The sequence below is a fragment of the Ciconia boyciana genome, chromosome 17 (genome assembly GCF_034638445.1).
Source record: "Ciconia boyciana chromosome 17, ASM3463844v1, whole genome shotgun sequence".
In the NCBI taxonomy this organism is placed as follows: domain Eukaryota; kingdom Metazoa; phylum Chordata; class Aves; order Ciconiiformes; family Ciconiidae; genus Ciconia; species Ciconia boyciana.
This window is the reverse complement of record NC_132950.1, coordinates 11,348,871-11,375,063: the sequence shown is the minus strand read 5'-3', so window position 1 is coordinate 11,375,063 and position 26,193 is coordinate 11,348,871. Positions and strand designations below refer to the sequence as shown.

The following is a 26,193-nucleotide window of genomic DNA, read 5'->3' as shown; positions in this document are numbered from 1 at the left end:
CCGGCCTCAGCTGCAAACCCCCCAGCTCAGACTTTGCATCTTACCGATGCCGGGGGGCATCCCCGGAGCCGCTAGCCCCCTGCCCAGCAGCCGGGACCGCCAGCGGCACGCCGCACCCGGCGGGACGCGTCCTGCTTCAGCAGCGAGGGTTAAACTGATGCGAAATCCAGCCCTTGGTGCTGCCCAGCCGTCCTGCCCCGCAGCGGCACCCGCCCGGCCAGGACGTGAGCCACACCGCGGCCCACACAGTGTCCGGACGTCAAGGCAGTTTTAGCAATGCCGAAGGCAAAGGTTTAATTCAAAGTGAAACGCCTAGGAAAAGAAGGCCTTTCCTTTTATAAACGATTTATATTATTTGACTATTACCTGATCTGAATCTCTGCTCATTACTCCTAGCAATAGTAGACAACGGCTGTTAGGTTCTCTTTCTCACGTGGTTTTTTTTTTTCCTGTGTGCGCAGAGTAAAGTTACATCAGATCGCTACAGAGATATGTTCAGGAGTGCTCCGGCCAAGCAGATCCCACATGTGAATGCATCCTCGTTAGTACAACTGATTTTCACTCCTGCGACGCCACTCGGACCGAGAGAGCAGGCGGGATGCTGCTCCTCCCAAGTCTAAGCTCCACTGGCTCCTCCACAGCAGCTCACATCAGCTGCCGGCTTTTTTTTTTCCTTTTTATTTTTCCTTTTTGGCTGATTTGCTAGATAGGAGAAGTTGTTTTCAAACCGCGGGTAAGAAAACATTGTGCCTCACTTCAATACTTGTACTTCAGAGGAGTACAACAGCAGAGGGGGAACAGCCAAAAAACTGGATTATTTGTTGGGTGGTTTTTTCCTTTTTCAGCCATCTTCTTATGAAGCCTTGTGCACGTTCTGTGCCAGCAATAAACCCCAGCGCTGGGACCTGGCGGGGAGGAGAAGGGGAGGGAAGGAGAATGGCACACGCTCAGCCCCAGTCACGCCGTGGCCAGCACCGGCCCCGGCCCGTCGCAGCACCTGGGGCTGTTGCCAGCTGCGGCACCCACAGCAGCCAACGGGGCTTGTCCCCACCCGGACACACTCTGGACCCGACCCAGAGCACCTGGCTCCCTCCTCCAGCCAGGACGGACGGACGGACAGGGCCATTTGCACGCTCGGGAAGCGTACGTCCCCAGCTGCCTCTCACCGTTTACTGCCCTTCCTTCGGCGTCTCCTCCTCCTCCCGGAGCTGCTGCTTCCGTGCTTGGAAGTCGTCATCTGAAAGGCAGAAGCAGGCAGGGGCTGTCGGGGGCTGCAGCTGCTTCCACGCCAGGACGCCGGCCACCGCGCCGCGGTCCCAGCCCCGGCAAGGTGCCCCAGCGGGGAGGCAGCCCGGCCCCCACCCCGGGGCAGGGATTTCCTTGCCCAGACAGACAATTCCCAGGGACTGGGACGTGGGGACTCTGCCAGAACACGCCTGAGAACACTGGAAGGAGGTTTTGGCCCAAGGGGGCATTTCTGCCACGTGGTCGCACCTGAGCCAGCCCCAGGGTGGTCCGGGTTGGCACAAAACCCACTGCCAAGACCCACCTCTGTGCAAACCTGGCTGATGACAGCTTTGCCAGGGCTGTGCCCCCACCCCACGCTACGCGCCCTGCAGGGCTGCACATCCCAGCTGCGAGCCCCCGAGGCTTCCCAAAAGAGGAGATCCCGTCCCTGGTCACCCCAGCAAGCACACGCTCACAGGAGAGCCGCGTGGGACCAGGGCCGAGCCCGCTTCACGGGTGGCCGTGCCCCGGCACAGACCCGATGGGAGCCATCCCCAGGCAGGGCGATGGCGTGGGGCAGGACGGGGCCGGGCACCGCGGGACCTCAGCTAGCCGTGCCGAGCACAGCACACACGGCGCAGCGTGGCACGGCACGGCATCGTGTTTCTTACCGCATGAATGTCCTTCGACATCGTCGAGAAGATTTGCCGTGGAAGCCGCCGTCCCCAGCCTGCGCCCTCCGCTAAGAAAAAACAGCGATGGGGCCAGGACGTGGCCGCAGCACAAGAATTGCCCTTCCCAGCCCACGGCCCAGCCGCGAGAGGCAGCCAGGAGGCTCCGGCCAGACCGTGGCCTTGGGGAATCCCCGGGAGCACCTAAGTGAGGCCACTCCAACAGCCCTGTGCCCCCCCACAGCTCCCCAGCCCCTTTTAGGATACACCTGGTGCTTCAACAAGTGTTTTCTTTTTGATTTCCTCATCTTCGTCTTCTCGGAGAAGGCTCTGGCGAGTTCAAACAGCTTCTTGCGCGTGGCTGGAAGGAAGCAGCCGGGTGAGGGTCTCACCCCAAAACCCTTCTCAAAGCTGCCACGGGCGATGGGGAGGAGACGGCCAGGGCCAGCGGTGCGAGGGCCACCCGCGCCCCGATGCCCCGTGGCAATACCCTGCGTTTGCCTGGGAACACCAGGGCTGCGTGAGGCTGCCAGGCTCGGAGCGCCGGGTCCTGCAACCAACAGGGACGCGGTGGTGCCTGGCAGGGGGTGCCGAGGTTTCTACCCTTTCGCCGGGGTTTTTTTGCAACAGGAGAAGCAGGCTGTGGCTTGCTAAGAGGAACTGATTGGAAAAGGGAGACTTACAGCAAACCCTCTGCTTGCTTTTCTAGGATTCACACCAGCCCTGCTCAGAAATTCCTCTATTCCCCAGCACCACCTGCATCCTTGACTCACGCCACAACCCGCATGTGCACCAGGGACAGACGGACAGTGCAGAGCCGGGGCATCAAGACCCAGGTCTCCGTCTCCCGTCCATCGTGCTGGCACCCAGCCCCGGCACGCGGCACGGGAGCTCCCTGTGGCCAGTGAGGGCCAGGAGGAGAGCCCCACAGGGCGGGGATGCACCAGCCCAGGACTGTAAAACGGAGACAGAAACTCAACCCCAAAGCACCGCTGCCGGGGCTGAGCGCTGCCCGAGCCCAGCGTGCCACCGCAGCGTGCAACGGCCTGTGCCTTGCCCACCAACGTGCCAGCCCTCCGTGTGACTCGCGGGGGTAATGGGCACGCTCGCACCCAGCTGCCACGAGAGGCGACGAGAAACCCCACGCGCACGTGCTAGCAGACGCGCGTGTGCCAGCTGACGCGCACAGAGCGGACGCGCTGCGTGAGCGGGGAGCGCTGCAGCGCTGGGGCGAGCGCCAGGCAACGCTGCCGGCTCTTCCCCTGCCCACCCCGCTCCCACCGTGCAGGCGTCCCGCTGCCAACACGGAGCCTGCAAACCGACTCACATTTTCCCATGTGTTTCAATTTGTCTCTGAATAAGGCATCGTCAGACACGGCACTGCCGGCCTCGCTGGTTACAGAGGGGGCTACGTCACCTGGAAGGCAAACATCTGGTCACCGGGAGTGCGTGCGCGGCGAGGGGAGGCTCGAGACAAATAATTTCCATGACCCAATTCCAGCGCTAGCAAAATGCAGCCCTGCCACGAGCAGAGCTGAGCAAGAGCAGGCAGGACGAGGGCAGTGGCACGCCAGGGCTGGCTCTGGGTGAGGACCCTCTGCAGATACAACCCCCGAGACCGTGGGTGCAGGGACATCCGCTTGCAGCACACCCTCAGCCCCGCGAGGCTGCTCGCCTTCAGCCGCCTGCGAGCGGATGCGGGGCGAGCGGCAGCTCAGTCCCACCGCCAGCACTACTGCGGAGCTGTAGGGGCAGCAGCCCCAAATTACCTCGGGCACTAATTGCGCCCTGGGTATTAGACCGTGCCCACGCTCAGTACCCGGGATAGCAAGGCCACCGGATCAGGAGCAAAAGTTCAGGCATCCCAGCGACACGGTCAGGTGGACCAGAGACCCCGACAGCCATGTCCTTGTGCCCCCCGCCCTCGGCCCGTGCCCCTTCCCGGGTCCGGGTGCCCTTGAAGCGCCGTGCGCGCAGCCGGAGCTCCACCGTGCCGCCCAGCCACTGCGTCTCGCCCACCCCCGCACGGGGACATCGACAGACACCAGCTCTAATCCTGAACCCGGGCAGCTGCTCCGCTTCCCGAGGTTAATCAGGATTACCCGGGAACAGTCATTATGCCTCCCAGGCACAATCCTCCGCTCCGGCCAACACAAGGGAGGGCTTTGTCTCCCGTGGGAATGGATCCCAGCTTCCACCCGCAGGGATGGACGGAGGCAGGACGCAGGAGCACCTCCCCGTGGGAAGGGCAGGGAGGGCAGCAGCACCCATCCCCATCACCCACCAGCTCCTTTCCCGTGCCGGGGGGCCAGCGGGGAGGGATCAGCCAGTTTCCTCTCTCCGCAGCCACCTCGGAGGCAGCCGGCCAGCGGCAGAGGGCTGGGAACACAGGAGCTGCTGAGAGGCGATGCTCACGCGCATCTTGAAAGTTACCTGATATTACGGAGGAGAAACCAAAGTCGTTGCTGACAGCAACACTGGTCGACTTGGATTTTTTTGATTCATATTTCAATCGATCTGAAAAACAAAAAGCCCCGCGCTCCGCTCGATCAGAACCTCGAGGCAGTGCACGTGGCTCCGCTCCCCTCTCCCCTCATGGCGGCAGAGGGACAGGCCGATGGCAAGGGAGGGAGCTCGGGCTTCTCTTCAGCATGGCGACCACAAGCCCTTTGGTGGGAGCCCGCAAGAGCAGGCAGGAGCACTCCTCTCACCGCAGCAGAGGAACCGCCCGCCCGCCGCAAGCACGCGGCAAGCACACCGGTGGTTTTCCAGCCATGGTGGCCAGGGGCGAGCCCTGCAGTGAAGGTGCTGCCGGGACCCTGCAAACCACCAGGAAGACCTCCGAGGGAGACAGCCCCTCAGCCGGGGGCTCAGAGCCGGCAGCAGCGCAAGGGAGGGGAAGGGCAGCTCTTTGCTCAGCGGCAGCAAAACCACCGACATCCTCGAGCCCTCCCCGCAGCGCTGGGCAAGCAGCTGGCTGCCGGCTCGCCGGGAAGGAGCGTGGTGCCAGGGAAGGAGCAATCACGGCAAAACTGCTCTCCAGTTCAGGCCCTGCCAGCACCGGGGGAGGGCACGCAGCCGGGGAGGGCACGCAGCCGGGGAGGGCACGCAGCCGGGGAGGGCACACCAGCCAGGCTGGGCTCGGAGGGCATCTCTGAGGCTCCTTGCTATGGATTTTGCTGGGCTTTGCCAGAGACACCGCAGAGAAGCAGGGAGAGGGAAGAGGGAAGAGGGAAGAGGGAAGAGGGAAGAGGGAAGAGGGAAGAGGGAAGAGGGAAGAGGGAAGAGGGAAGAGGGAAGAGGGAAGAGGGAAGAGGGAAGAGGGAGAGGAGAGCCTCGTGGCAGGTGGCTGAGCAGCAGGAGCAGGAGCCCAGGGAGCAGCCCGCTGCCCGGTGTCAGCGGGTCGGGCCACCTGCCACCAGCCTGGCCACATCCTGCGCTGGCTCTGCTTCGGCACAAGCCACGATGCCACGGGCAGGGCAATGCTGCCGGCAGCCACAGAGGCAGAGGTTTCTGAAGGCGCTTCTCACCTCTCTCCAGGGCGAGGAGGAAATCCCGGTTCCTCTGGAGCTCCTTCATGAACTCTTCGTTCTGCAGGAACAGCGCGATCCGCTCGTCCTCCAGGTACTGCTTCCACCGCCGCTCCTGCTCCAGGGAGCCCTGGCCCCGCAGGGCAAGCCCCCTCGGCACGGGCTGCCGGCAGCCGTGGGAGCCCTGGGCAGGAGGCAAACACGGCAGAGGTTGGTTGGTGGTCGCGGTGCCTGTGCCGGCGCACGCAGGAGGCTCCCCGCAGCAGCGCCTGAGGCTGAGCTCGGCCTTTTGCTCCTCTGTTACACCGCTGTACCCGCAGCCCCGACAGCCACCGACTGCTGCTCCCGGTGGGGTCCCTCCCTCCTACGCCCAGCACTTGACAGCCCAGGGCACCGTCCCCCCGGCCGGGCTGCGCTCGGGACGGTGCTGCTGCAAAGGGGACAAAGGGGGACAGGGCACCACCGCCTGCGCCCAGCGGGAAGGGGGACGGGGCGGAGGCAGGAGGGGATGGCCGTGGCACGCAGGAACGGGGACCTCTTGGTGTGGGGTCAGCATGGCACGGGGAGGAACTGGTGCCGCCGGAAGAGCTCCTTTGCAGAGCGCAGAGTTGCAAAGATTTTTAACTTTAAACCGTGGGTTTGAGCCAAGACAGAGCCTGGTGTGGAGGCAAGGGAGAAGGGTCTCAGCCAGCGTCGCTGCTTTTATTTCCCCCTATCTAAAAGCAGAGGCTGCCATTTCCCGCTGACAAACGTTCCTGCACGAGGCACCTCGTGCTCCCCCGCCGCTCCCGGTGCGGTGGCACCTGGGGAGCAGCAGAGCCGCGCTCTACAGCCGCAACCTCATCCTCGCCTACAATATTTATCTGATTTGTAGCTGCTCTCAGAGAGCCATAAAAAGCAAAAGCACACAATTACCGGGGAAAGAAAAGGGCAGCTGCTCCTCTCCTCCCCCTGAGCCCAAATGAATTGGCATCTTCCTATTCCCAGAAAGGTAATATAGCCCACGAAGCTCAACTTGCAGGGCAATCATTTATGAAAACGTGGCAGGCTGCATTTGGAGCCAAAAGGGGAGGGAGGAGCCGATGCACGGGGCAGACAGGGTGCCTGCAGCCCCCCCCAGCCCCTCACCGTGCCAGGAGGGCGCTGGCCCCATTTGCGGGCTGGCTGCTGTGATGGCAAAGGGGCCGAGGGATGCCCCAGGGATGCGGCGTGCCTGGAGCCGAGCTGGGTGCCCAGCGCGGTCTGTGCTGGGGCTGCTTGTTCTCCACGGGGTGCTGCCCGCTGCCTGCCCTGCTGTGGGCAGAAAGGCACCCGCGACCCCAAGCCTTGTGGCTCCGAAACCGCCAGGAAGCAGGAGGCGACTCTGATTTCCCAGGGGCAAAGCCTCTGGTTTGCGCTGGATTTTCCACCCAAGTTCCACTGCACCAGCCCCTGCGCGCCCTGGCAGTGCTGCTCTCCCCAAGAGCGTATGCTGGTCCTGCTGCTCCTCACCAGGGGAACGGGTAAGATTTTCAAATAATTTAAAATATTAGGTTCTTACTACAAGTGGCATTTCTGGCACTAACCGCGGGGCTAATGGCAGGAAAAACATCAAAGCCTCACTGGAAGATTCCCCTTTCACACCTTGCTCACTTCAGTCTCGCCTTGAACAACAAGACGCGCTCCAAGACTTTCAGTTTAGTCCGCACCCGATACCCAGGTGCTTTCAGAGCGCTGATGCTGCAAGCTCAGGGTGGCTGAGGACCGGGTTTGGCGCTCCGTGCCACACCACGGGGCCAGGGCGCAGGCTGGGAGGGGCGGCAAGCCTCACCTGTGCGCCAGCGGTCTGCTGGGGCAGGATGCGGAGGAAGTCCTCGGGGAGGTTGCCCAGGAGCGGCGGGTTCCAGTTCCTGTAGCGCCCGGGTGCCGGGGTGCTGCCGGGCCCCGGCACGTCTGTCCTGGGGGGCAAGCACAGACAGCACCTTTGGCAAGGGAGAAACCCACCGACATCTGCCGCAGCAGCGGGGCACGGGGCCCGGCACGGCAGCCCCCTGCCTGTCTCCACCGATGGTCCTGGGAACCAAGAAACCACAGCGCGCCTCCCAAACCCACGGCATTAGCGTTAGCTCCGAGAGCGAGAGGCTTTCCTAGCGAGTTTGAAATCTTTGGGAGCTGCTTTTCAAGACTTGCCCCGCAACTGCGCAGGCTGGATTTCCCTTCTCCTCCCCGTTTTGCTCCGACTCCCAGAAAACAGCTCTATGGGAGCCCTAGCACTGCCGGATTTTGCTTACGAAGCTGACGAACTTCTCTCACCAGATGTCACACCCAGCCTGCACAGCCGGCAGCGCCTTCGTCCGAGGGGGCTGGCACAGAGGCGGCCAGGGCACTGGTGCTTGCTGTCCCGCAGGTCCTGAGCCTTCGGCCGAGCCGGTGCTGCCGGGGAGAGCCCTCACCCTGCAGGGCAGAGACCCTGGGGGCTCAGCGACCCGGGGGCTCAGCGACCCGGGGGCTCAGCAAGTCAAGCTGACCCGAGGCCTCTGGTGCCGAGAGCCACGATGCGTGGGGCCCCAGCCGCCCAGCACCTGGTGTTTTCGAGCAGAGGCGAGCGCTCCCCGCCTCTGGTAGCTGATTTTTGCCATTCCACGCGCTGCCAGGGCGGCTTTCCGGGCCCTTCAGCTGTTCGCTTTTTAGGGCCTCACAGGGATTTTTTAGCCAGCTGTGAGCTTCATTCATCTCCCTTGGCTTCGTCTCACCCAGCCCTAACAAACTGACGCCAGATGCCCCTTGCCGGGGCCAGCTAACGTGCAGCAAGCCCCCCCGGGCGCCGGCGCAGGTGCTTTGCCGGCCGCCCCGAGCAGAAGGTGCGGTGCAGCCACGGTGCGGGGCTGGGGGCTCACCTGGGCGGGGGGGTGGGTGGCGCGCGGGGGTAGCGGCTGCCAAACGCCTGGCTCTCGTAGGCGGGAGGGGAGTAGACGGGAGGGGGCTCCTCGTCCGAGCTGTCGGGCTCCAGGGTCCGCTCCAAGATCTGCGGGGCGAGAGGACAGGGTGAGGGCAAGCCGGGGAAACGCTGCCGGCCGGGCCGGGCCCCCACGCACGACAGCACAGCAGGGATGGGACCGGCTGAACGCCGCTGCAGAGAGGATGGGGGCAACCTCCCAGTACTGGTCCCCCTGCAGCAGGGGGCTTTTGGCCGGGTTTGGAGGTGCTGCTCTCGAGGGAGGAGGCACCACGTTTCGGGTGGGCGGGTGAGCCTGTCCCTAGATGCACACAGCCCTTGGGGGCCCTCGGACAGCAGCAGAAGGGTCTCTGCCGGGTTTTGGGGTGGGAGGGAGGAAGGAGAGAGCTTCGGCTTGAGCCTGAAGCACTGTTCAAGACAAACCAGCCAGGCTGCACGCTCCAGATCAGCTGAATCGGGCACTCAAATCTCTGCCCACCCGCAGCAGCCGGGCAGCACCATGCCCAGGCAGAAACGAGGCAGGATGAGACTGAGCTGCCCGCTCACAATGAGCCAGCCGTGGTGGCCAGGAGTCCAGGCAGGGGACCCATAGCCACGTGCTGGGGACCACTGGCAGGGGTTACCTCGGGGGGGATGCTGTCCTCCGAGTCCGAGCTGTCGTCGCAGCCGCTGCTGTCCAGGTTCATCTGCAGGAGCTGGTCGATGGTGGCGTCCACGGCGCCGTTGTTGGCCCTCAAGACACACTCAATGATGTCGTAGTCCATGTTGGGGAACATGGTCTTGAAGTCCTCCATGGCCTGGTTGAACTCCAGCCGGCGGACCTGCCTGGCAGGGCGGCTGTTGTTGAGCTCCTGGGCGGAGGAGCCGCCGCGCGAGCTGCCGTTGCTGCTGCTCCGACGGAAGAGGCTCGTCATGGCGGGGCGGCTGGCACGGGGGCACGGCAGCTGCGGTCCCGGCCGCGGCGAGGCGGGTGTGTGCCACCGCTTGTCACATCAGCCGGCGGGGAGCATGGGCGGGCAAAAGGGGTCCCGCTCCCCGCGGCCGGTGGCACCGCGCGTCAGCCCCCGGCACGCTGCAGCATCCTCCCACCTGCGGAGGGGAGAGGGGAGAAAGTCACCTGCAGGACGGAGCATCCAGAGGTACCATGAGATCCCGGTCTCAGCAGGGGACATTCGATTCAATTCCACCCATCCAACTGCGTCCCCGTGGGACCGGCCCGGCCCTGCAGCGGGTTCGGCACACCGGAGCTCGGATGCGCCGTGCCAGGGCCATACAAACCAAACGCAAGGTAAGAAAAACGGCATTACTTCCACCACAGAGGGCTCCCCAGATTTAACATTTCCAGGTTTGACATGTATTTATAAACACAGTAAAATCTCTCTTTAAAATAAAAAATAGAGTCGGCTCAGAGAGTTTCAGAGCAAGGGGCTAAAATACTTTGCAGTATGGCAAATCGACCCTTGGGAAAAGCCACCAAATCCAAGATTAACGTTCACTTTAAAACCATAAACAGATTATACAGCTACTGCTTCTCATTTGGAAATGCAGGGCCAAATTCAGTTCTGGATTAACTCCACTGTTGAAACAGAATTACCCCAGGAACACTTTTGATCCATAATATCATTTTCAAAGGCTTTTTCCTAAGCGGCAGGCAGAGAGTTCAAGTCAACTGTCCCTAAAATGGTATTTAATTCAGAAGAACGTGCCAAGCACATTTCTCAGTGAAACAGGGTGTAATCAGATTCCCAGCCATTAAGTGGAGCAGTCACCTCTGAAGGTCGCCCAGGCTCTCCCCTGCCCGCAGCCAGGCCGAGCGTGACAGCCACATCCCCACCGCTCGCCCGGCCGCGGCCGCCGCACCGGCTCACAGCCCCGAGCTGCTCCAAGGGGCTTCCAGCGGCTGCCGAGAGTGAAACCCCCTTGCAAAACCTGGGAAACTTGGCACAAGCTCTGGGAGAAGGTTTATTTTGGCAACGCTGGCGAACGCCCGTTTTTGTCCCCAGGGACAGCCCTGCTCTGGCTCGGTACCCAGAGGAATTGCTGACGCCTCCGGAGGACAGGGGGGTGATTCCTGCTCCGCAGGCACGCTCCGCTCTCCCTCCCTGTCTTTTTTGTAATCCTGGATACATTTGCATTCAGATGCACCGAGCGTGCCGCTGAGCCCTGCGAGCGAGCCCGAACGGCAGCCCCCCGCAAATGCCGGCGCCCGGCCAGACCCTGCACCCCGGCTCAGGGCAGCAGCCCTCGGGCTGAACACGGTGCCACGGGGCCCTCCAGCCGATGCTGCCGAGGGACACGGGGTGCCCATGCTGCAGACAGGCCTCTCTGTGCGGGAAAGGCAGCTGGAGACCCCGGGCACGCACTGACGGCCCCGCAGGGATCCCACCTTCCCCCTGGCATTTGCTCGCCCCACGGGACGGGAGCCATGGAAAAGCATGAGGAGGTTCACTGCCAGGCTCGAGGGGCCATTTCCAAACAGCACCGGGAACCCCCAGCTCGCTCCTCGCTCGCTAACAAAATGCATTTAACAGATCACTCAGCCGAGACCCGTCTCCATCCCCGCAGTCGCTCTCTGTCCCCAGGATCTGCTCCTGCTTGCCAGGAGCCAGGCGCAGAGCAGCGTTGTGTGAGCGGAGCAGGAACAATTCCGACAGCCCTGCCCAACTCTATTCACCGAGGACAAATAAATCTGCTGGAGTCAATTAATAAAATACTGCTTCTCGGTTCCTCCTCTGCTACCATGACTCATTCATAGCAAAAAGCCGGCATTGTTAGCACCTCTGGTATTATACTTTAATTGCAATATTGCATGGCTGGTTTAGTCACATATTAAATTGAATTATAACACATTCACAGGGTGCGCACGCTTCTTAAAAGATTTGGCTACTCCAAGAGGATGGGGCAAGAGCCTGGACATCCGGGGAAAACAGGTTACATGGGATACACCGCAAACACACACACATTACCCAAATATGAAGGTGAGAGCTTCTGCAGAGAACCATTAGCTCTGCAATGCCATGCTAGCCCATAAACCTCAAATAGTAAAATCAGCCCCCAAAATCAGGAAATGGGCTCGGAAATTCCCAGATCTATTTAAAAATCCTAAGATCTACAAAGTAACAAGAAGAGCCTGCGGTTGGGGGTCTTTGTCTCCCAGCGTTTGACCTTTGAGTGTGTATTTACAGTCTTCTGCGTAACCACGAAGGCTGGGAAATCCCATTTACCAGAGCCAAAGCCCCCAGCCCACCACGCACCCGGCGTGGGCAATCCCCCTGCGATCCCTCTGCCCTGCCGCGGAGGGACCGGCTCCTCCCGACACAAACGCCTCTGTTCTGGGGACGTCAACGCGACGTGAGAGTCTGGGACAACTCACTGAAATCGCAGCCCACGCTGGATGGCCTGACTGCGCGCAGCAACGTGCCGAGGAACTGAAAGCTTCTGGTCAGAAGATGAACTGAATTAGGGATGGGGACAAGATATTTATACGCCAAAAAGCCTCTGCTGCGCACCTGGGTTCAAACAACCCCGAGGGATCACGCTGCTGGGACCTTCGCAGCCCCTGAAACACGGCCGGAGGCTGCGGGGCTTGCAGGAGGCCGCCGCGAAGGGCACGTTCAGCAAAACCACGGTGCAGCCGGTGCCCCCGGCACAGACCAGGGCCACCCTGCATGCTCCTCGGGCAAACACCACTGCGGGCAGAGCTGATGGCGGTGAAACGCTGCAAATGCAGGCTTTTAAACCCATTTTTTTAAGTCCTGCTGCTAACTCAGAGAAATGCAAACCACTACACTGGCATGAGTTAAAATCCAGAGAAAAGCAAGTCACGATATCGGCAGGAGTGAATTTAAAAGATAAACCGGTAGCTGTATTTGCAGGATCCTCCCCGATTCCTGCTTGTCCACATCAGCATCTTCAGGGGAGCAGTGGGGAGGGCAGTGGGACCCCCAGCTGCCAGCGCGGGAAGGGGCTCGGCACGGCTCTGGCCCTTATTTCTGGGATGCCAATGAGGGGCTGGGAAGACGCCAGGAAAAGCAAAATCCTTCGGATTTCCCAAAAAGGAAAGAAGAAAGCTGGGGTCCGACTGCCAGCCCAGGCTGAGCATGGGCTCGCTCGGGACACAGTGGGGTGCGGGCCGGGCTTCGTGCCCCCCATGTGCAGAATCAGGCTGCCATGACTCATTTAGCTGTTGCCTGATCAACTTTCTTCCTGCCTTAAAATAGTTCTTGCTCTGCTATCATGCAAAAAGGACCCTGAATGCTGTTATTCATTCATCCAAACCCAGGCACGGGCGTAATCCTTTGCCCTTCTGTTGCGCCCATCACAGGAGGAGCTTAAAGGCTCTGCAAGCTCTGGGTGCGCACGTCCCCGTCCCGTGGGTCGCGGGGAGCAGCGAGGCGGCAGCAGGGACCCCGGTGGGGCCGGCACTGCCCCCGTGCCCCCACCAGCCCCGGCAGCGCAGGGTAAAACCTCCCACCCCGGCAGGGTTGGCACCTGCGGAGCGTGGGCAGTGCTCGGTCCCGGTTCACCCTGGGGACACGGCGGCAGCTCCCGGCTGAGCCGCCTCCGCACCCAGCGGCAGCGGCTGTCCCGGCGCTGACCTGCGCCGCAGAGAAAGTGCTAGGTGACGTCCCAGCGCCAGGCTGGGGGCCAGGCGCGGAGCCAGCGCCGGCCCTTCTGACGTGCCACCGTAGCATCAAACCCGCAGGAAAGGCTCCCGCGTTGCCACCTCCATGCCAGCTTTCACCCGAGCGGCTCTGCGCTCCGGGATGGGGGCCAGCACAGAAGAAGCCCGCGCAGGTTTTGCCATCAGCGCCTAGCCAGGACAGCGCGGGATGCTCTCCCGCACACATCCACGGTTGCTTTCTCCCTGCACGCTGCGCTCAGGCACCGGCACGCCTTTAGGTCCAGCTCTTCCCCTTAGCTCACCACTTAAAAAACATAAAATAAGACCAAACAAACGCTGACCTTCAGGGAGGAGGCTCACCCCTGCGAGCCCAGGGGTGCATCCTGCCTTTTCTCCCACCCAAGACGCTAAGGACTTGCACAATTCAGATCCACCCTCGCCCGAGCCAGAGCCAAGAACAAGACCTCGGCTTCCGCGGAGAAACCCTTAATGACACTCATCGGGGAGCAGACACGGCGTGCGCAGCCTTGGGGAGCACGTCCTCCTGCGCCGGCCGGCATCCCGCCTCTACAAAGCTGGTCCTCACCCAGCCCTGGGCGCGGGGCCCTCGATACCTCGCAGAAGTGGACTTTTCACATCAAGGGATGGCCCGAGAGGCTGCGGCGCTTTGGGTCAGCTCCAGCCAGGAGCGAGCACGGTGCAAGGCACGGAGGAGGCTGCCTGCAGCTCGGCCGTCAGCCGTCCGGGAACGGCGCAGACGAGCAGCTGGATAATCCCAGGGGCTGGTTGAACTGGTAATGTCATGCTGGAAACAACAGTTGCTCAGCTCTGCGAGGAGCGCAGCCCAAACGGAGGAGCGAACAGCTGGAAAAGCACTGGGACTGATCGCTCGCAGCCCTCGCAGCTCAGGGAAGAGCCTTGGCACCAAGTGCAAACGCAAATATTCCCTTCCCCAGTGTCTGCTGCAGCTCAGACAACAGATGGGATTGCTCAAACACGGCTAAAGCAGCCCAGCCCTTCTTCCCCTGCTATTGCCACGCTGCCTTTGTAGATCACCCCTGCAAAGACGCCGGAGCCGTGAGCCCCGTTCGCAGCCGGGACGGGGTGACACCATCGAGTGCCCGTTCCCCCGAGGGCACCCATCGCGCGGCAGCGGCTGCAAGCCCAGGCCTGTAATGACTCGGCTGGGGGATGCGGACCAGCGGTGCGGAAGGCATTTCCATGCACGGGATGATCTAGAGACAAGGGCTGCCAGCACCCCGGCTCCTGGAGGGAAGACTCGTGGAGGAAGTCTCAAAACTAGGGACATTAAACCAGAAATAACAGCTTCGGGCAGAGCAGATTTGCCGAGCTCTGCCTGCAGCCAGGCCCCTGCAAAGGGATTGCTCAATACAGGAACGAGAAGTCCGGGAACGTGACTGCTCAGCGGCTGCAGGTGTGACTAGAATAGGATTGAAATTGGGATGAAAAGTAAAGGATCGGGAACAAAATTTACAGCAGCATCTACCAGCAAACTGAAAGGCAGAGCCAGGGACGCGCAGGATGGGGCCTTATCGTGTCCGCTTCAGGGGATGCGCACGCACGCCTCCCGGCCCGCAGCCTGCGGAAACTGCTTGCGAGCAAATCCTTTTTCATGCAAACAAATAAGCACCTGAGGATCTCCTTTAATACTTGTTCTACCACGTATTAAAAAGGCTGAGCTTAAGCCCTTTTCAAAGTAAAAAGCGATCAGGAAGGAGAGCAGAAGTAAGCCCTGTTTGAGAACCTGCGCAGCACGTACCTCTCTGCAAAAGGAAATTCCCCTCTTGGCTCCGAGAGCAGCGTTTAAAGCCAGAGCAGCAGCCGAGGGGGGACCAGGGAGAGCCATGGAGCGATTCTGGTCCCGACGCCGGGCACCGTCAGCGTTCCTGCTCGAGCGCTCTCACCCGACGGTTTTACTGGGAGCCCGCAGCCAGACCCGTGCTCTGAAATGCATGATAACCACATTTAAGAGAAGAAGCGGCGGCTGCTGCTGCCTCGGGGCACCCATTGCTCGCCCAGCCGCAGCCGGCCATGCCATCCTCCCGGACAGATTTATGAGGGTCCTTTGTGAGCCGACCAGATGTCAGCCCTCCACAGCACCCAGCCGGCTCATAAACCAACGACACCCAGTTAAAACCTGGGGGGCCACGCTCAGCCGGGACGGGACAGCCGGGCAGGGCTCCACCGGGGACCCCTCGCCCCCCCGGAGCAGCACCCGAAGCACCCACCTTTCCCCGCCAGTGCCGGGATGCAGCGGGATCCGCAGGGCTGCAAGGGGCTGCCCAGCCCCAGGGGTCCCGGCACTGCTGGCCACGCCGGGATGCCCCCAGCCCTCTCTGCCAAGCGAGGGCAGAGCCACCCCCCCGCCCTTCGGCATTGTGCTGCGCTACTTCCCGGCTTTCACACATTTACCATGCCAGAACTACAGCCCCCCAACCCCAAACTAAGCCTATATTAATGAGGTAGCACTAGATCTTAATCAAAAAGTCGCCTGCCTTGCGAGGCTGCCTTGCACTGGTTTCATGGAAGGTAATTTGATCTTGGTAGGACGACATTCCTAAAATAGTTGAGGGAATTCAAACATGAAATAAGGTTTCCAGGAAGGGATTAAAAAAAAAATAGGTCAAGCAAGTGTGAGCGATTAAAGTAACCCAGCATCCCTTTGTATGGTTTAACTGCATCTCTGTTCAACTCTATCTTGTATCAATGTGTAATAAATTAGATGCAAGAGGTTGCCTAAAGCAGAGAGGCCAATATAAGATTATTCCGTGAGGTGGCTGAACAGCGGCAACCTTTCCTCCTCCGGCTTTCACTGCCGACATCAAAACACACACGTCCTAGCTGAAAAATCAGCTTACAGCTTGTTTGAAACGCTTACGAGGAGCAAGCGCTGCCCGTGCAAAGGCGCACACGACAGCAGCAAGGTCCGGGCGCCAGCGCTGCCTCCGTCCTGCGGGAAAGCCCTGCACCCATCGCCGAACTCCCTGCCTCAGTTTACCCATCCATCTCAAGCCTCGCGGGAGGGAAGCCCAGGCACCCCCGTGCCCAGCGCCGGCCGCAGCCGTCACGCAAAGCCCTTGCGCCATATGTCACACGAACCCATCTTTAACTGCTTATCCCTTCTTCTCCCTCCGCGCTCCCAGCTCGGCACAAAGGCACCGGGAAGCAGCGGGGAATGAAAGAAAATAAAAATTCCTGCGAGGACAAAAGTGTGCAGCTCTCCCCGGGGCCAGACCCAGGTCAGGGTGTGCGGAGTCACCTCCGGGCAATTTTTGGGTTAGATGTGGTCAGCGAGCATCTAATGGGGAGCGGGCGAAAGCAAACCCAGGCTGGGGGCAGGGCCGGCCCCGCTCCCCGGCTAATTAGCACGGTTGATCCACAAATGCTAATTTGCCATTTTAGGTCAAGGGTCAAAGAAATTAAAGGACAGGAGGGGAAAAACGGAGAAAGAGCCTGAGCAGAGGCAGCCCCTTCCCCTCCAGCTCTTTGCATAGCAGGAACATACTGGGAACGGACTGGGATTAGACTGGGCTGACCCTGCCCCAGCCCAGTGGTGCCGAGCGTCTCTGCAGGATCTGGCCCTGGGCATCCCACAAAGCCAGGCGGCCGGGCAGGGCCAGGCCAGGGCCAGGCAGCGCAGACCAGGGCCAACGCAGGCCAAAGGCAGCGCCGAGGAGTCGCCCAGCCAGCAGCACCTCCGGCTGCTGCTCTCCCGCCGTCAGGGTTTAAGGGCCATCGCTTAACGTGCAAAGGAAAAAAAACCAAAAAACCTCGTATTGATTCGCCCCAGGCTCCGTGGAGCAGCGAGACCGCACGAGTTTCTATGGAAACAAAATTAGTCGAGTAAAACTCTCACTGATGGCACGATGAATTATTTACCAGGACAGGCCCCTGGCCATTAGGGTCTGGTAAAAAGATTTAAAAGTGATCACTGCATGGGCTGCTGGCAACCCCTTCCCTCCGAGCACTAAACCACAGCCGAGGAGGAGGAAAGCCCCTGGGTTTCCACACTCCGTGCACGGTGAAACCCACTGGGGACGCTGGGGGACCCACGCGGGAAGGTCCTGCACCACCGTCACCACGTCTGCAGCTCCAGGCGTCCCCGGGGAGAGGACAAGGGCGGCACGGGGGGACAACAGGGAGATGCAGCAACGGGGAGATTGTGATGAGCAGACAGGAATAAGCTGGCGTGAAAGAGGAGAGCCGCAGGCGCCTGAAGCCGTCGCCTTCCTGCGGTTTTGCTTTTTTACGACAACTTGACCGTACTGACGGGCAGGCATGTGAGCGCAGGGACTCTGCCGGGCTGCCCATCGGCCAGCTCCTGCCCTGCCTTCCGGGAAGGCGAGCGGGCGCAGACACCCTGGCAGAGCCTCTCCGGGGAAGCCAAGGGAGCGCCGGGGCCGTCCTGCGGGTATTTTGGGTGCAGAAGTAAAGCAGGACACCAGTCTGCCCTCCCAAGCAGGAGCCCTCGCTTCTCCCTCCTCCCCAGCTGCTTGCTACACGGCACGGCAGCGATACACGGCATAATGCCAGTGAAAAGGCTCCTGCCCGATGCCCGCCTGCCGCACACCGGCCACCCCGCGCGGTCACCCATCCCTCGGCATCCAGGATGAGCCTGCGCTGCTGCTGTGCCAAAGGCAGAGCCGGCCGCAGCCCCGCTCGGCCCGCAGCAGCTCTCAGCACCGCACTTACAAGTCGGGATCGCTGCGAGCCAAGACCAAGGGGAAGAACGGCACTAATTAAGTTGCACATGGAGGAGCTCTTTTTTTTTTTTATGAGTCACTAAGCCATATGGCTGATGCAAGCTATCCCGCGAAAGCACTGAGCTGACAATTCGAGCGCTGCCGTATCCTCGTTGTCCTGGGACACGGCGTCACACTGTAATTGCGCCCGTCTTTTGTCCTCCCTCGTGCCGGGTGACATTGCTCAGCAGAGGAGAACCTGCTTGAAACACTATACCTCGCCAGGGACAGATATTTAATTAATGCCAATACGTCAGGCCCCTCCTGCAGGAGCGTTTCCAGCCAGCCTCAAGAACAGGCTCCTCCATCCCCAGCACAACGGGGCTCACGGGGGAGAGAAAAGCCCTCGAAAGCCGAAGTATCGAGTTTGCTCTGCTCCTTCTGCTCCATCACAGCACATGACGGTTTTATACGGAAATTATGCAGGATGCTAACCTGGATTTGAAGCCAGGCCAATGCTCAGATAAGCTCTCAGTCTCCTTTCAAGCTCAGCAGCAGCCTGCTCCCGTGCCAGCACAGCCCCGTTTCTCGGCGGCAAGGGAAACCCAGAGCCCCCGAACTGCGGCTCTGCCCACTGCCCCCTTCGCCCACCGGCTGCTCGCTGTGCCCGGCCGCCAAACTAGGTCACGTTTTTCTTCAAAATCCCATCTCGCTTCTGTTTCGTTATTTTTAAGTTTGCATAATTAATTCACGTACAACCCCATCGCCGTCCCGTCCCGGTTGCTTTGCACTGGCCTGACCGTGGCAACTGTCAGCCAGGAACGTTCAAAGCCACAAGGATTTTATAAGCAACAGTTTAGGCTCCAGGAGCCTGGGAATCCTCCCCAAAGGATCCCCTCCTCCCCTCCCCATCCCAGCATCCGCTCCCACGCGACCCATCTCCATCGGCCGGGGCTCTGGCCACCTTTCCCCCCCCCAGCCCATGCCCAGCCCGGCTCTGCAAAGGCGCAAGCGGGAGCACCGGCAGGGTGCTGTCCACAAGGTGCACCCAGGCTCCTGGTGTCCCCGTCCCCTCGCAGATGGCACCTGGAGGTGAGGGCAGGGCTGTGTCTGACGGAGAAGGGTGCCAGGGCAGCCCGCAGTGCCTCCCCGTGCTCCCCAGAGCTCCCCGGCCGCTGCAAAGGTTGCGCTCGTGTGTGTTCAACCGCTGCCTGGAAGCGTGGTGGCAAAGAAAAAAACCTGCCGTTATAATTGACTCCGTAACCAAGGCAAATATTAAAATCAGCTTTGAGCCTGAACGTCCCTGTAACCCATCTAGCAGTGTGCCATGCTCCATTTTCTGGAGACGATCTGCCTATTTTCCCTCCACTCGAGCTCTGCTTTCCTCGCCAAGGACAGCGGCCAGGCTCCATCGCTGGCGTGCTTGCGTGCCCGGCTGCGTGCACCTTCCCTGGGGAAGTAAGCGAGGGCAGGGATCGACAAGCTGTCAGGCAGAAGGAAGAAATATCACTTCCAGGAGTCAGAGCTCATTTCCCAGCAATAAAAGCAGACTGGGGCTAGGGGAAAGCACATCCCGCACTACTTCAGCCCATAGGAAAGGACCTAGGGCTGCAACTCGGAAAAATAAAAGCCATCAACAAATGCTTGGTTTTAAGCAGTATAGCCCTAGATTGGGTTCAGATGGGCTTATAAAGGATCTGCCCTTCCCAACACGCGTTACTGCTACGGACAACGCCCTCCATGTGCCAGCTTCGTCTCCCCGGCCTCTAGCTACAGCTCCTCCAGCAGATGGGAAAAGGAAACGTTATTGCTTCCTCCCAGGGAGGGGAATTGCCCAGATCAGCATCCTCCCTTTACCTCCCCACTCTCCCCTCCGTCCTCTTCAGCCCCATTATCCCCACTCCACCCACACACACTCCTCTGGGGACCCGAGGAAGGGCCAGAGTAGCCATTACTCATAAATGCCACCTAGAAATGAAGACCTGAAGCTTTCGTGCTTCCCAGAGTTATTTGTGGGTGGATTTTATCTCCATCTATTCTTGGTGCACCTTGGTGAGGAGGGTCCTTACCGGCGAGCCGGCAGCCTGCCTTCCCCCTGCCGGGCTCACACACCGCGGCTGCAAGGGATGCAAGGAAGACAGTTATCCCCCCAAGACAGTTATCCCCCCAAAACAAACCCCAGAAGACAGAGGCAGAACCACCAGCGATGGGGACACGCCAGAGCCCAGCCACACGCAACCGTGGCAGGAGGGGACAGTTCCTGCAAGGCAGTTAGTTTGGGTTTTAAGACACTTGTTTGTTTGTTTGTCGCTGGGCAACTGAGAGGGTGGAAAAAAATATCAATGTCATATTGTCACCTATGAGTCACTGCTCAGCGCGGGTTGAGATGCCCCATTCCTCCCGCCGCCGAGCACGGGGCGGCTGGGAAAGAGCCTGAGGCACCCCAAAAGCGGCTTACCCTGCTCTTGCTGCCTGCCCAGTCCTGCCCCAATGCCTTCCCCGTCCCCGCAGCTGGGGACACTAGTGGCCCAGGGACGTCGGTGGCCCCCAGGGACAACTTTCCAGGCCCTGGAAGGCAGCACAGGAATTTGCATTTATATTTGCATTTCCTAATTGCGCCTGTGGGTTTCCTGGGGCAGCGGCTGGCTTTGGTTTCCATGGCAGGTTTTGTGTGGACCCGGAGAACCGAGGGAGGCACAAAGGGGCCACAATGGACCTGCCACTCACCCGCATCAAAGGCGGCCGGCGGGGCGGCACGGGGGCACCGCGGACGGGGGCACCGCAGCCTGTCCCCCTCCCGGCACCGCCAACACCGGGGCGGACGCAAGGAGCCCCCCCGGGCAGGGGAAGAGGCTGGCCGGCGGCCAACACTCGCGGGACACTGGTGGTTTCGGCACTCCTGGAGCAGCGGTGGGGACACGACGCCGGTGGGGCTGCTCGACAGAGGAGCCGAGCCTCAACCGCCATCACCCGGAGGTGGCAGCTGCCCCTCCGTGCCCATCGGAAGCGGTGCAAGAGCCAGACCCAGATGTTCCCCCTGTTCTCGTTTCCCGTTATTTTCAGCTGGCTTTCCATCCAGCTGGGGTGGGTTTCTTTCCCCTTCCAACTTCCCTGTTCCGTGTAGGGACTCCCTTGCTGGCAAGGCTCCCTGCCCCGGCTCGCCTCGCACACCGCTGTGCCCGCTCGGCTCCTGTGCTAACCCCAGGGAACCGGCAGACCAGCCAAAACCGGGACCGAGGCCTGGGAAAACCTGGTCCCCAAACCATTGCTGCAGCCCAATGCCACCGAGCAGAGGCAAGGCTCCGGCCAACGTCCCTCCACACCCCGGCCACGGTGACGGAGACGCTGCCACCCCAGCCACACCACAAGAGAGGGACCCATTACCGCCTCGCACACCTGCGAGGAGCTCCGTGTTATTACTTCAAGCATTTTTCTTATTTGGTAGTATACAATTATCATCATCATCATCATTAACTCGTGTCACCCAACATCTTCCCAGCTCTGACCACGAGCACCCCGCGATGCTGGCCGGCGAGCGCTCCCAGAGGGTTATGGCAGCAGCCCCCTCCCCGCGGATCCCACCCCGGGGTTTTACCCCCATGGCACAGACACCAGGCGCGAATGACGCTCCGGCTCCTCTCCCGGCTGTTCCCCTTGGAACACTACCGTCCGCAGCACGCAGCATCCCCCGTTATCTTTGCCCCCGCAGAGGGTGTTTGTGCAGGCAGATAAGTACCGAACGCTCGCTATCGCGCCGGGAAGCCCTGCTCGCTCCCCACGTGCTCTTATCAGCCCGGGGGCGGAGGGGGACCACGGCGCCCACGCCACCACGACGGCAAAGCCCGCTCAGCCACGCCACGGATCCGGCTGGGGGAAAAAGTTAGGTGTCGATGCACGGGTTAGATGCTGTTTTGTTAGGGGTTTTTTTAATTTGAAAGCTCTTTTTTAATAAAATGCTGAAAAAGTCAAAACTTCCCTGGGAACTTTGCGGCTGGGAAGAAGATGGGCGCCTTTGACCCGTCTTTGAAGGAAACGCTTTTGGCAATCAGAGGCTCCAGCACCAGGAATGGGCTGTGGGCACCCAGGGATCGGCGTGTAAGGCTCTGCCAGCGTCAGGCACATCTTCACCGCGGCAGAGACAGGCACTGCTGGGGTGGTCCGACATCACGGTGGGGAAGGCCACAGGAGCAGGGTGCACAACGACAGGGAGCGATGAGAAAGGCACAGCGAGCTGACAACGGGCTGGGTCTCCTCTGCCATGAGGACCACCGCAAGCTTTCAGCTAGTCCCACCGCTGGCACTGGCCGGTCTCCCCTCCCAGAGGTGCACAGCTCCCCTGGGGTCTCGCTGCCCCAGTGCCGGGCTCCAGCCAGACACTTCCACAGGAAAACCTTCGTGAAAATCACAGAAAGCTTCGCAGCGGAGCAGATGCCGCTTCAGCCTGTGTCGTTAGAGATGAAGGAGGAGGAGGAGGAGGAGGCGGCGAGGAGAGCCACAGCTTCCCCAGCTGCAGGGCAGCCCCACCAGCAAACCCCAGTGGCAGCCTCAGGGGTCAGCCCAGGACGGCAGCTTTCCCGTGCGGATATCCTTACCGCTCCGTCCCCCACGTTTGTTGTCAGTGGTAGCAGCAGGAGGAGGTGTGAGGAGGAGGTGCGACTCTGCTGCTTTTTAAAAAAAATAATAAAAAGGAGGCTTTCCAACCCGCCTGACGAGAGACAGCGCATGAGAGCACTGCTTTGAACGGTGACTTCCACAGGCGAGGCAGCTCTCAAACCCTTCCCCACCGCCGTTTGCCCACAACCCATCGGTGGAAATTTCAGCGCTGGCCGGGACCCCCGGGCGAGGAGCAGCTTGGCAGGACGGTGCCCTCCCTCCCGACAGGGAGATGTGCCTGGGCACCTGGCCGGGGGTCCACAAGCAACCCTGAGCCCAGGCGGTGACCACCACCGCCCGGGCACGCCAGGGCCCCGCTGCGGCTCCCAGGCTAAGCCGTGACGCACCCCGGCAGAGATGTCAGGGGCGTGAAGAGCATTGCTCCACGAACCAGGCGCAGAGGAAGGGGACGACGTCCCGCAGCGGGAAGCCACCAAAACCCCAAACCTGCCCGTGCGCCCCACGCTCCGGAGGGGCTGCGCTCGGGGAGCGGCCACGCTCCGGGGGCAGAGGGGGACACGGGTGCCGCCGGCAGCCCGGTCCTGCCCCGGGGCTGGGGTCTGCCGGCCCGCTCCCGGCCCCACGCGGGGATGGGGACGCTTCCCCCCGCGCCCCGGCAGCGGGCCCAGCCGCACCCACGCCTCCCTCAGGGCTCGCCCCACGCGGGATGGCCTCTGCGGGACCCTCCCGGCGGCCGGCGGGAGCGGGGCCCCAGGGTCGGCCGAGGGGCTCCGCCGGGAGGTGAAGCGGCGGGGCCAGGCCGCCGGGCTGCGGCCCCGACCGCCCGGCTCCCAGCCCGGCTCCGGAGGGGGCGGCCGGGCAGCCGCAACAGGCGCGGCCCCGCGCCGGCCACCGGGCCCGGCCGCAGCCGCCGGGCGCCCCCGGGCCGCTCCGCCCGGGCCCCGGTGGAGGCCGAGCCGGCGGCACCCCCCGCCCCGCCGGGGCTCGGGGGCGGCCGCCGGCCCCGCCGCGTCGCGCGGCCCCGGTGCTCGGCCGCGCAGCCCCCGGCCGGCCCCGGCGGGGCCCGCGAGGCTCCGGGCCGCGGCCCGCACAGGCCGGGAGGCGCCGCCCGCCCTCCCGCCCACCCCCTCACTCACCCCGGCCCGGCCCGGCCCGGCCCGGCGCACAAAGAGCCCCGGCCCGCCCCCGCTTACCGGCGGTCGGCGCCGCGCTGCAGGGGCGGCGGCAGGCACCACTCACGCCGGGAACCATGGAAAGGAGCCGGGACGGGAGACGTACGTGGCGGGCGGGCGGGCGGGGCGGGGCGGCCGCCGTGCCCGGCAGCTGGGGGCGGCGCGGCGGGGCCGGGGCCGGGGCCGGGGCCGGGGCGGGCCGGGGCGGGCCCGGGGGGGGCGCAGGGGGCGGGGCCTAGCGGGGGCCGGGCCGAAGTGCAGCGGGGACGGGGGTCGCTCGGGGCCCCCCTCGGGGCCCGGGTGCCCCCCGCCCCCCCGCGCCCCGGGTCTGGACGCGCCGGCCCGCTTGGGCCCGGCCGGAGGCGTTGAGGGGCCGGCGTCACCCCGGCCCCTCTGCCCCCGCGGAGGCCTGACCCGCCGCCACCCCGGTGTGCCCGGCCCCGGGGGTGAGCCAGCCCCTGCCGGGGGGGGTGGGGGGGCTCCGGACCCCCCGCGCTGACCCCAGGCTTCCCCAAGACCCGCGGCCCTGGCTGCGGGGTCAGGCACCTCCGGCCCTGGCCAGCCCGGTGCCGAGCAGCGTCCCGAGGAGAGATGCTCTCCGGGGCTGGTTTTCGGCCTCCTCCACACCTTCCGAGCATCCCCAGCTCCTGGATTTCGGACCAGCAGCCCTGTGCACGCATGGGGTAAGGAAGAGGACGCACCACTCCTGCCCCAAAGGCTGAACATGAGAGACAGATTATAACAAAGCATCACTTCGACCACAGATAGAAAGCAGCCGTCTCCGGTATCCAGCGCTACAGCATCTGACAGCTTGCAGCCTTACCACATAACAGCTCAGGACGGGAAGTGATCTCCTCTTACACAGTACAGGAGCCAATTTACACAGGGCAAACACTTCCCGTTTTGCAGAGACCAGAGCGAGACCGCGAACGGCAGCGGGTCAGGGCGCCCGCTTCCCTCGTAGCAATCCAAACCCTTCCGGACACGCTGCGGGGAGGAACACCGCACCTCCAGGCACCCGCAGCCGGCCTCCCACAGCACCCTGCCGCGGCCAGCATGACTGGCTCGGAAGCACGTCTGTGGGTGCCGGACCCCGAGCACGTATTTGGGATGGTCCAAAACTCTCGCAGGACGGCCCTCCGTGCAGAGATTTTTCCCCACTCAGTCGTTTCATCCGTGTCTGGCAGCTAAGCAATCCTTAGCCTGGGTAAAAATCTGTAAGGCTTTGACAAGGAACACAGACATCAGTAAGAGTGAAAACATTAGAGGCAAACCTTCGGCTTTCAGTGCGCACACGTGCCACGACATTTGCTTTCCCAAAGTTAAACGCAGATCAGCTTCTCTTCTGTGACACCGCGCCTCGCAGTGAGCTTTGTTGACTGCAGTCTCTTTTCCTAATCCGGGCTTGTCTGGGGGGAAACGGGTGATTTTATCAAATTTCTTTCCTGTCCTTTGATATGGGTCTTAGCTGCTAACGATGCTAGGAGGTAAAAAGAAATGGGAATAGAAATACACAACTATGAAGAATTAAAACAGTGAATTTAATTCAGCCAGTTCCAACTAAATTGGTAATTCTCTGAAAAACAAACCTTGCACGGAAAACACAGAACACAAATGTTTTTGTCTTGACAGCTGGTGAGAACAACTAAGTGAAAAGGTGGAGTATTTCTGCCTTCTCTGAAAAACCAAAGGTGCCATACATTCTGGAAATGCCCCTTGTTTTTCACTAAATGGGTTGATTTTGGAGGTAGCTATTGGAAAGGTTTTGCAGGGAAAGCAGAGGTCTGGACTCTGATACAAGCAGGAGTTTCGGATGCTCAGCTGACATATTTTACAAATGTTTGGTTTTCAAAAAGCGTTTATGCTTCCTTAAAGAAAAATTCAGGGCTTTTAAAAGTGGCTCAAATTAGCCCAGAAACCTGAAGAACCAAAAAAATCTATTATTATTTTTTAAAAATCATAAGCCCCGCTTTCCCAGCGGTCTTTACTTGGGCTTCAGGGAGATGCACTGTACAACGGAATGATGTGACGTTAACGCTCTCGCCAGCCCGTGATGAGGGAGCCGGCTGGAGCGCCTGGCTCAGTTTCTCTTAGCACTGAAATACTTTTTCCAAACCAATACCAAAAAAGGGTTTTTTCTAGGTCAAGACCTCAGTACTAAATTTTAACCAGGGGCTGACAGTCAAATCTGAACACAGCTGTAAAATGGATTCGCAGTGGAAGCTCAGGCATTCTTTTTCCAATTAGAAAACAGTCATTGAGCCTTGCGTGTTTAAAGGTGAAAGCTATTTTTGACATAAAAATTAGCACGTAGTTCCCCTGTCATCCTTCAGTTGCTGCTCTGGAAGCCGTGAGCGAATGATCCAAAGAGAAGCAAGAAGTATAAACACGCTGAATTAAACGAATAGATAGAAGGGGATCAAGTTTTAAGTTTTGTTCTGCTGACAATTAGGAGAGGAAGAGATTTATTTTTACACTTACTGTTTATCCTAAAAAGCACCCGTAAAAAGGTCCACTTAAGCACTGAGGCAGACCTCAAAGGCATTTAAAAACTTGAAGTGCTTTTAATAGCTGCCTTTTGAAAAATACTGTTAAATCTATTTTTGAGCTGGATAAACTAAGCCACCAATAAACCCAGGCAGGGGTTTTCAGAAGGACCCAGCAGCGAAAAGCTGTAGTCCTCTTCTCAACAACTCGGCTCCCATACGGGGACCCCA

General features: G+C 61.0%; 1 protein-coding gene across 5 annotated transcripts; it reads right to left on the bottom strand.

The window, feature by feature from the left end:
- Positions 1-265: 265 nt before the first annotated feature.
- On the bottom strand, positions 266-23,630 carry CUEDC1 (CUE domain containing 1). 5 transcript variants are annotated; one of them, XM_072881812.1, is made up of 12 exons: positions 23,498-23,630; positions 8,987-9,452; positions 8,305-8,432; positions 7,721-7,861; positions 7,239-7,365; positions 5,429-5,612; positions 4,332-4,415; positions 3,226-3,315; positions 2,166-2,259; positions 1,899-1,957; positions 1,167-1,237; positions 266-905 (listed from the first exon to the last, which is right to left on the bottom strand). In XM_072881812.1, exons 2-11 carry the CDS (start codon positions 9,275-9,277, stop codon positions 1,170-1,172), a joined length of 1,266 nt encoding a protein of 421 aa, XP_072737913.1. In that variant the 5' UTR covers positions 9,278-9,452; positions 23,498-23,630; the 3' UTR covers positions 266-905; positions 1,167-1,169. The 5 variants fall into 5 exon arrangements, with proteins under 5 accessions (XP_072737913.1, XP_072737916.1, XP_072737915.1 ...); XM_072881815.1 differs by having other exon boundaries at positions 5,429-5,525; XM_072881814.1 differs by lacking the exon at positions 23,498-23,630 and adding an exon at positions 21,286-21,376.
- Between the last annotated feature and the right edge of the window lie 2,563 nt (positions 23,631-26,193).

Coding starts and splice junctions, on each gene's coding strand:
- CUEDC1 (XM_072881812.1), bottom strand. CDS start 9,277: ATGACGAGCCTCTTCCGTCGGAGCAGCAGCAACGGCAGCTCGCGCGGC. Junction 5,613..7,238: donor AGCAGACCGCTGGCGCACAG/GTGAGGCTTGCC, acceptor CCTCCTGCCCAG/GGCTCCCACGGCTGCCGGCA. Junction 1,238..1,898: donor TGTCGAAGGACATTCATGCG/GTAAGAAACACG, acceptor TCTGCCTTTCAG/ATGACGACTTCCAAGCACGG.